At 46.7% G+C, this 10,015-nt stretch overlaps 3 protein-coding genes across 3 annotated transcripts; 1 reads left to right on the forward strand and 2 right to left on the reverse strand.

Moving 5' to 3' along the window:
* Window positions 1–2,807: 2,807 nt before the first annotated feature.
* Window positions 2,808–3,119, forward strand: LOC120982870 (histone H4). Its single transcript, XM_040413043.1, has one exon. The coding sequence runs from the start codon at window positions 2,808–2,810 to the stop codon at window positions 3,117–3,119; it is 312 nt and encodes a 103-aa protein (XP_040268977.1).
* Window positions 3,120–4,304: 1,185 nt separating this feature from the next.
* On the reverse strand, window positions 4,305–4,728 carry LOC120982869 (histone H2A type 1-like). Its single transcript, XM_040413042.1, has one exon. The coding sequence runs from the start codon at window positions 4,701–4,703 to the stop codon at window positions 4,311–4,313; it is 393 nt and encodes a 130-aa protein (XP_040268976.1). The 5' UTR covers window positions 4,704–4,728; the 3' UTR covers window positions 4,305–4,310.
* Window positions 4,729–5,866: 1,138 nt separating this feature from the next.
* LOC120982867 (histone H1B-like) lies at window positions 5,867–6,520 on the reverse strand. Its single transcript, XM_040413041.1, has one exon. The coding sequence runs from the start codon at window positions 6,518–6,520 to the stop codon at window positions 5,867–5,869; it is 654 nt and encodes a 217-aa protein (XP_040268975.1).
* Between the last annotated feature and the right edge of the window lie 3,495 nt (window positions 6,521–10,015).

Here is a 10,015-nt window from a genome sequence, read left to right on the forward strand (position 1 = left end):
GCCGGTAATGTAACATGGAGGCTGGCAATATTTAGGCTGTAATATAATGTGGTGGCTATAATGTAATGTAGAGGCTGTAATATGTTGTTGAGGTTGACAATATACTATGGAGGCTGTGATGTAATGTGGAGGCTGGTAAAATGGAAGCTGTAATATAATTTGGAGGCTATAATGTAATACATAGGCTGGTAATATGAAGGCTGTAATATAATGTGATGTAATGTGGAGGCTGGTAGTTTGGAGGCTGTAATGTAATTTTTAGGATGTGATGTAATGTAGAGGACGGTAATACGGAGGCTGTAATATAATGTGGAGGTTGGTAATGTAATATAGAGGCTGTAATGTAATGTGGAGGCTGTTATGTAGAGGCCGGTAATACGGAGGCTGTAATATAATGTGGGGGCCGGTATGTAACATGGAGGCTGTAATATAATGTGGAGGCTGGTAATGTAACATGGAGGCTGTAATGTAATGTGGAGGCTGGTAATATTTAGGCTATAATGTAATGTAGAGGCTGTAATATGTTGTTGAGGTTGATAATATAATATGGAGGCTGTTAATATGGAGGCTGTAATATAATGAAGATGCTGTAAATATGGAGTCTGTAATATAATGTTGAAGTTGATAATATAGAGGCTGTGATGCAATGTAGAGGCTATAATGTAATATGGAGGCTTTAAATACGGAGGCTGTAATATAATGTTGAGGTTGATAATATAATATGGAGGCTGTAATATAATGTGTAGGCTGTAATGTAATGTGGAGGCTTTGATATTATATGATACCTGATAATATGGAGGCTGTAATAGAAACATAGATGTAATATGAAGGCTGTAATATAAGGTGGAGGCTATAATGTAATGCAGAGGCTGTAATATAATGTGGAGCCTGGTAATATGGAGGCTGTAATATAATGTGGAAGCCGTAATATAATATGGAGGTTGTAATTTAATGTGGAGGCTGTAATATAATGTGGAGCCTGGTAGTATGGAGGCTGTAATATAACGTGAAAGCTGTAATGTAATGTGGAGACTGTGATATTATGTTGAGCCTGGTAATGTAATGTGGAGGCTGTAATGTAATGTAGAGGCTGGTAGTATGGAGGCTGGTAATATGGAGGCTGTAATATAATGTGGAGGAAGACAATGTAATATGGAGGCTGTAATAGAAACATAGATGTAAAATGGAGGCTGTAATATAAGGTGGAGGCTATAATGTAATATGGAGGCTATAATGTAATATGGAGGCTGTAATGTAAGGTGGAGGCTATAATGTAATGCAGAGGCTGTAATATAATGTGGAGGCTGTAATATAATATGGAGGCTGTAATATGTGGAGGCTGTAATATCATGTGGAGACTGGTAATATGGAGGCTGTAATATAATATGGAGGCTATAATGTAATGTGAAGGCTATAATAAAATGTGGAGGCTGTAATATAATGTGAAGGCTGTAATATAATGTGGAGGCTGTAATATATAATATGGAGGCTGTAATATAATATGGTGGCTGTAATATCATGTGAAGGCTGGTAATATGGAGGCTGTAATATAATGTGGAGCCTGGTAATAGGGAGGCTGTAATATAATGTAGAGCCTAGTAATATGGAGGCTGTAATATAATGTGGAAGCTGTAATATAATATGGAGGTTGTAATTTAATGTGGAGGCTGTAATATAATGTGGAGCCTGGTAATATGGAGGCTGTAATATAATGTGGAAGCTGTAATATAATATGGAGGCTATAATGTAAAGTGGAGGCTGTAATATATCGTGGAGGCTATAAAATAATATGGAGGCTATAATGTAATGTGAAGGCTATAATATAATATGGAGGCTGTAATATAATGTGGAGGCTGTAATATAATGTGGAGGCTGTAATATAATATGGAGGCTGTAATATGTGGAGGCTGTAATATCATGTGGAGACTGGTAATATGGAGGCTGTAATATAATGTGGAGCCTGGTAATATGAAGGCTGTAATATAATGTGGAGCCTGGTAATATGGAGGCTGTAATATAATGTGAAAGCTGTAATGTAATGTGGAGGCTGTGATATTATGTGAAGCCTGGTAATGTAATGTGAAAGCTGTAATGTAATGTGGAGGCTGTGATATTATGTGAAGCCTGGTAATGTAATATGGAGGCTGTAATATAATGTGGAGGAAGACAATGTAATATGGAGGCTGTAATAGAAACATAGATGTAATATGGAGGCTGTAATGTAAGGTGGAGGCTATAATGTAATATGGAGGCTGTAATGTAATATGGAGGCTGTAATATAAGGTGGAGGCTATAATGTAATATGGAGGCTATAATGTAATATGGAGGCTGTAATATAAGGTGGAGGCTATAATGTAATATGGAGGCTGTAATGTAATGTAGAGGCTGGTAATATGGAGGCTGTAACATAATGTGGAGGAAGATAATGTAATATGGAGGCTGTAATAGAAACATAGATGTAATATGGAGGCTGTAATATTAGGTGGAGGCTATAATGTAATGCGGAGGCTGTAATAGAATGTGGAGGCTGGTAGTATGGAGGCTGTAATATAATGTGGAGGTTGATAATATAATATAGAGACTTTATTTTAATGCGAAGGATATGATGTAATTTACAGGCTGGTAACATGGAGGCTGGAAAATGAAAAGCACCAGCACTTCTGAGCTCAGCCAATCAGAGGTGGAGGGCGGGGCCTGGAGTTCAGGAACAGCCCCGCCCCCAGTTCTCTTTCAGGTCCGCCCATGCTCCATATAAAGGAGGGCTCTGGGCTGAGCAGTCACTGCTCTCTGCTCCTCACACCTAGAAGATGTCTGGTCGCGGTAAAGGAGGGAAAGGGCTCGGGAAAGGCGGCGCCAAGCGGCACAGGAAGGTGCTCCGTGATAACATCCAGGGCATCACCAAGCCTGCCATCCGCCGCCTAGCTCGCAGGGGAGGCGTCAAGCGCATCTCCGGCCTCATCTATGAGGAGACTCGCGGGGTGCTGAAAGTCTTCCTGGAGAACGTCATCCGGGACGCCGTCACCTACACCGAGCACGCCAAGAGGAAGACCGTCACCGCCATGGACGTGGTCTACGCGCTCAAGCGCCAGGGCCGCACTCTCTACGGCTTCGGGGGTTAATGCTGCCGCCGCCGCCTCCGTCCTCACAGCACAAAGGCTCTTCTCAGAGCCGCCCACATCTTCCCGGGGAGGAGGAGCTACAATTCCACTGAGGGGTTAACACCGCCCGCCCATCAGGAGATCAGCGGCGCCCTGTGCTCAGTACAGCCGGAGGTCTACAATACAGAAACCCCCCAATAATCTGTAAATCCCGAGCCCCGGGTGTTCTCCACCGCAGCTACGAGACGAGCTGTGCTCGGAGACTGAGGGGTTAATCCGTCCCGCCAATGAGCGGCGCTGGTACAGGTCACATGACCGGCTCCTCCTGTAAATCAGCAGCTCAACTATAGGCGGGAAATTCAAATAAGCTCCGCCCCCCGCTCTTCTCAGAGCCCCCACCTTCTCTAGGACGGAGCTGCCGCATTGTGTGAATACATGGAAGCCTCATGTCCGAGGCGGATTATTCCCTCATTATAGACCACTGATCGGGAGGATGGGGGGAGTAGTGATCGTATACTCGGGAGGATGAGGGGAGTAGTGATCGGCCAGAGAGAAGGATGGGGGAGTAGTGATTGGCTACTGAGGAGGAGGGGGGGGTAGTGATCAGACAGTGAGGAGGATGGGGGGAGTAGTGATCGTATACTGGGGAGGAATGATCGGCCAGAGAGCAGTTGGGCAATGAGGAGAATGAGTGAAGTAGTTATATGGTATTGAGGATGATGAGGGGAGTAGTGGTCAGCCAGTGAGGAGGATGAGGGCAGTAGTTATATGGTACTGAGGATGATGAGGGGAGTAGTGGTCAGCCAGTGAGGAGGATGAGGGCAGTAGTGATCTGCTAACGGATGGATGTGAGCCCCGCCGTGCGCTCTATCCCCGGACACCAGCGCAGAGCTGGAGAAGGGGGCGGAGCTATAGAACAAGTGCTTTACAGTGATTGGCTGATCTCTGGCTTTTGAAATTCCCGCTCAATTCCAGTCCGGTCAGAATCCAGCGGCCGTGGAGGAGCAGTCCGTTACACACAGGGGACGAACCCTCTACAGCAGCAATGTCTGCCCGTACTCGCAGCAGGTCAGGAGCGGTAAGTGCCCCTGTGTGACGCCTCCTCCAGAGCGGAGATCAGCGGCATCGCCAGCTCAGTCGTACAGACCATGTGGGGGGCTCTTAGAAGAGCCTTTGGTTCCGGGGGGCACAGCAGCAGCAGCAGAGCCGGGCTCACTTGCTCTTGGCCGACTTGGTGCTCTCGGTCTTCTTGGGCAGCAGCACGGCCTGGATGTTGGGCAGGACGCCTCCCTGGGCGATGGTGACGCCGCCCAGCAGCTTGTTGAGCTCCTCGTCGTTGCGCACGGCCAGCTGCAGGTGGCGGGGGATGATGCGGGTCTTCTTGTTGTCGCGGGCGGCATTGCCGGCCAGCTCCAGGATCTCGGCGGTGAGATACTCGAGCACAGCGGCCAAGTAGACGGGAGCGCCGGCGCCCACCCTCTGGGCGTAGTTGCCCTTGCGGAGGAGCCTGTGCACTCGGCCGACCGGGAACTGGAGCCCTGCCCGGGAGGAGCGGGTCTTGGCCTTAGCCCGGACTTTGCCTCCTTGTTTGCCGCGTCCAGACATCGTCCTCTTCTCTGTACAGATGAGACTGACAGCCCCGCTCCGCCCGTCACTTCTTATACCCGGATGGCGCAGGAGAACTCCTCTGTGATTGGCTGAATCCAAATCCGGTTTTCAGCGCCAAATCCTGCAGCCAATGAGGAAGCAGATGACCTTGAAAGGCTTGTGAGGACACGCCCCCTTTTCTCCACCAATTGCCGGCCGCCCCCATGGCACCGGTGTATCCCCGAGTGCCCGGCTCTGTGGACCCATCCAGCCGCTCGTCCTTCACTACCTCCTCCTCCTCCTCAAGTGTCCAATCACTACTCCCCTCATCCTCAAGTGTCCAATCCCTACTCCCCTCATCCTCCCGATCAGTGGTCTATAATAAAGGGAATAATCCGCCTCGGACATGAGGCTTCCATGTATTCACACAATGCGGCAGCTCCGTCCTAGAGAAGGTGGGGGCTCTGAGAAGGGGAGGAGCGGGGGGCGGAGGAGGAGGAGGAGCGGGGGGCGGAGACAGCAGGAGGGGCGGAGGAGGAGGAGGAGTAGCGGGGCTCACATCCATCTAATCAGCAGAGCCGGGGGCGGAGCAGCAGGAGGGGCGGGACTCACATCCATCTATTCACCTGAGCCGGGGGGGCGGGTCTCACATCCATCCATTCAGATGAGCCGGGGGCGGAGCTTGTCCACGGCCGCTGAATTCTAACCGGACGGTAATTGAGCGGGAATTTCAAAAGCCAAGGTACTAGTTCTATAGCCCCGCCCCCATAGCCTGCTCAGTATTAACCCGTCAGTGGCCGCCTTCTCCCGCCCCCCACCGGAGAAGGGTAGAACAGTCCCGTATTCACTGTGCGGAGAAGAGCGGCTCCATCGCTGCGCTGGTGTCCAGGGATAGAGCGCACGACCCCCCTGCAGGCACAGTACACTCAGCGGCGGCATCACTACCAGCAGGGGGCGGGGCGCAGTGAGGGGCGGTTATCAGCCGAGCAGCGAGGCCCTGATAGACGGAAGAGAGCGGCGCTGACAGGGTTAACCCGCCCCCTATTCCTGCCCGCAGAGGAGCCGGAGCCCCCGCCCGCTGTGAGCGGAGAACGAGGGCAGAAGGGCGGAGTGGAGCTCGTCTGAGGAGGAGGTGGCGGCTCTGAGAAGAGCCTTTGGGGGAGAAGTGCGGGCGGCGCCGGTTACTTCTTGGCCGCGCTCTTCTTGGCTTTCGCCGCTTTCTTGGCCGGACTCTTGGCAGCCTTGGGTTTGGCCGCCTTCTTAGCCGGACTCTTGGCCAGCTTCTTGGGGGCAGCCTTCGGCTTCTTGGGGCTCTTGGCTGCTTTCTTGGCCGCGGCTGGTTTCTTAGCCTTTTTCGGGCTCTTGGCCAGAGCCTTCTTGGGCTTCTTCGGGGATTTAGCGGGTTTCTTGGCCGCAGTAGCTGCAGGTTTCTTGGCCGCCGCCGGCTTCTTCTTCTTGGCCGCCGCCTTGTCCTTGGTCTCCTGCTGCTTCTTGTTGAGCTTGAAGGAGCCGGAGGCGCCGCTGCCCTTCACCTGGGTGAGGGTCCCCTTGGTGACCAGAGCCCTGATGGCCACCTTGATGCGGCTATTGTTCTTCTCTACATCGCATCCTCCGGCAGCCAGAGCCTTCTTCAGGGCGGCCAGAGACACCCCGCTGCGCTCCTTGGAGGCGGACACGGCTGTGACCAGGAGCTCGGACACGCTGGGACCGGACGGCTTCTTGCTTTTCTTGGCGCCCCCTGCTGCCGCGGCGGATTTCCTCGGCTGCTTCTTGGACTTGGCGGCCGCTTCGGCGGGAGGAGGAGGAGCGGCGGCTGCTGGCGCGGTCTCTGCCATCGTGTGAGACGTGGGGAGAAAACACAAAGACTTCTCCTGGAGAAAACACTGAGGCCGGGGCCGGAGCCGCCTCTTATATGTGCAGCGCTGCGCAGTGATTGGCTGCCGAGCTCCGCCTCCTGCGCGTCTATTGGCTGACACTGGACACAGGCCCCGCCTTCACCCCTCTCAGCCCGGCTGCAGCTCCGCTCTCCCCTTGTGCTTCCCTGCCCGGGAGAAGAGCCCTTTAGCGGCTAGAACCGGACAGGAGAGGCCGCCTTCTCCGCGCCTTCCTCCTCCCGGACATCCCCCCTCACCGTGTGTCGCCGTCTGTGGCGGAGGAGGCCGGAGCAGGCCCCGGGATCTCCGCCACAGTCCTCCCGCTCTGCCTGACGTTCTGCACATCCGGCTGGATCCGGCCCGATGGCTCCGCTGCGGGGGCTCGTTCCCTCTCTTCCCGGCCCTCGTCCCCATCCCAGGGCTCTTTCCCACAAGGTGGGGCCGCAGGAAGCTGCTTGGACGCTGCGGGGAGGAGCTGGAGCCGCGGAGAGCCCGGGAGGGTAACACAGGCGGCGACCTCCGCTCCCTGCCGGCTCCAGGGCTCCGTGTCCCCGCACATTCCCCGCCGCAGTGATGCCGCCTCATGTGTGTACAGGGCTCTCAGGGGGCAGAGATGCGTCTTGTGGTCAGGGCTCCGCAGATGACAGAGGACTTCTCTCCTGGGCTCCTGGCTGCAGCAGAGGGGGTGCCGGTACAATGGGGCAGAGTATGGCCCCGCCCCCCAGAAGTGTGGACCCCGCTTTACTGACCCCCGGAAACATCTGGGGAGTAAGAAAAGTAGAGAAAACTGCCCCTATAATCCCCCTCATTGCACCTCCGTAATCTCAGTACAATACGGCAAAAGTATAGTATATTATAGCACAGTACAGTATATTATATTATAGTAAGGTATATTATAGTATAGGACAGTATATTATAGTATAGTACAGGATAGTACAGGATAGTATAGTACAGCACGGTATAGCACAGTATATTATAGTATAGGACAGTATATTATAGTACAGTATATAATAGTACAGTATATTTTAGTACAGCGCAGTATAGGACAGTATAGTATATTATAGTACAGTATAGCATAGTACAGTATATTATAGTACAGTATATTACAGTATAGTATATTATAGTACAGGATAGTATAGTACAGCACGGTATAGCACAGTATATTATAGTATAGTACAGTATAGTACAGGATAGTATAGTATAGGACAGTATATTATAGTACAGTATATAATAGTACAGTATATTTTAGTACAGCGCAGTATAGGACAGTATAGTATATTATAGTACAGTATAGCATAGTACAGTATATTATAGTATAGTACAGCATATAATAGTACAGTATATTATAGTACAGTATATTATAGTATAGGACAGTATAGTACAGCACAGTATAGTGCAGTATATTATAGTATAGTGCAGTATATTATAGTACAGCACAGTATAGTACAGTACAGTATATTATAGTACAGTATAGTATATTATAGTATAGCACAGTATATTATAGTATAGTACAGTATAGTACAGCATAGTATAGTATAGTGCAGTATATTATAGTATAGTACAGTATATTATAATATAGTATAGTGCAGTATATTATAGTACAGTACAGCACAGTATATAATAGTACAGTATATTATAGTACAGCATAGTATAGTACAGTATATTATAGTATTGTACAGAATATTATTGTACATTATAGTACAGCACAGTATAGTATATAATAGTACAGTATATTATAGTATAGGATAGTATAGTACAGTATATTATGGTACAGGATAGTACAGCACAGTATATTATAATACAGTATATTATAATACAGTAGAGTACAGTATATTATAGTACAGTATAATACAGTACAGTATATTATAGTACAGCATGATATAGTATAGTACAGTATATTATAGTACAGTATAGTATAGTACAGCACATCATAGTATAGTACAGTATATTATAGTACAGCATGATATAGTATAGTACAGTATATTATAGTACAGTATAGTATAGTACAGCACATCATAGTATAGTACAGTATATTATAGTACTGTATAGTATAGTACAGTATATTATAGTATAGTACAGCACATCATAGTATAGTACAGTATATTATAGTACAGCACATCATAGTATAGTACAGTATATTATAGTACTGTATAGTATAGTACAGTATATTATAGTATAGTACAGTATATTATAGTATAGCACAGTATAGTATGGTACAGTATAGTTCAGTATAGTACAGCACAGTACAGCACAGTATATTATAGTACAGTACAGCATAGTATGGTATATTATAGTACAGCACAGTATAGTACAGTACAGTATATTATAGTACAGTATAGTATAGTACAGCACAGTATAGTACAGCATAGTATATTATAGTACAGTATATTATAGTACAGCACATTATAGTACAGCACAGTATAGTACAGCACATTATAGTGCAGCACAGTATATTATAGTACAGCACAGTATAGTACAGTATATTATAGTACAGCACATTATAGTACAGCACAGTATAGTACAGCACAGCATAGTATAGTACAGCACGGTATAGTATAGTACAGCACAGCATATTATAGTACAGCACAGAATAGTATAGTACAATATATTATAGTACAGCATAGTATAGTACAGCACAGTATAGTATAGTACAGTATATTATAGTACAGCATAGTATAGTACAGTACAGTATAGAACAGCACAGTATATTATAGTACAGTATATTATAGTACAGCACAGTATAGTATAGTACAGCACATTATAGTATAGTACAGCACAGTATAGTGCAGCACAGCATAGTATAGTACAGTATAGTATAGTACAGCACAGTATAGTATATTATAGTACAGTATAGTACAGCACAACATGGTATAGTATAGTACAGTATAGCACAGCATAGTACAGTATATTATAGTACAGCATAGTATAGTACAGTATATTATAGTACAGTATAGTACAGCACAGTATAGTACAGCATAGTATAGTACAGTATAGTATAGTACAGCACAGTATAGTACAGCACAGCATAGTATAGTACAGCACAGTACAGTACAGCATAGTATAGTACAGTATAGTACAGCACAGTATAGTACAGCATAGTATAGTATAGTACAGCACAGTATAGTACAGTATAGTACAGCACAGTATAGTACAGTATAGTACAGCATAGTATAGTACAGTATAGTACAGCACAGTATATTATAGTATATAATAGTACAGTATATTATAGTACAGCATAGTACAGTATATTATAGTATAGTACAGAATATTATTGTACATTATAGTACAGCACAGTATAGTATATAATAGTACAGTATATTATAGGATAGTATAGTACAGTATATTATGGTACAGGATAGTACAGCACAGTATATTATAATACAGTAGAGTACAGTATATTATAGTACAGTATAATACAGTAGAGTATAGTATAGTACAGCATAATATAGTACAGTA

The sequence above is a fragment of the Bufo bufo genome, assembly GCF_905171765.1.
Source record: "Bufo bufo chromosome 4 unlocalized genomic scaffold, aBufBuf1.1 SUPER_4_unloc_4, whole genome shotgun sequence".
In the NCBI taxonomy this organism is placed as follows: Eukaryota; Metazoa; Chordata; class Amphibia; order Anura; family Bufonidae; genus Bufo; species Bufo bufo.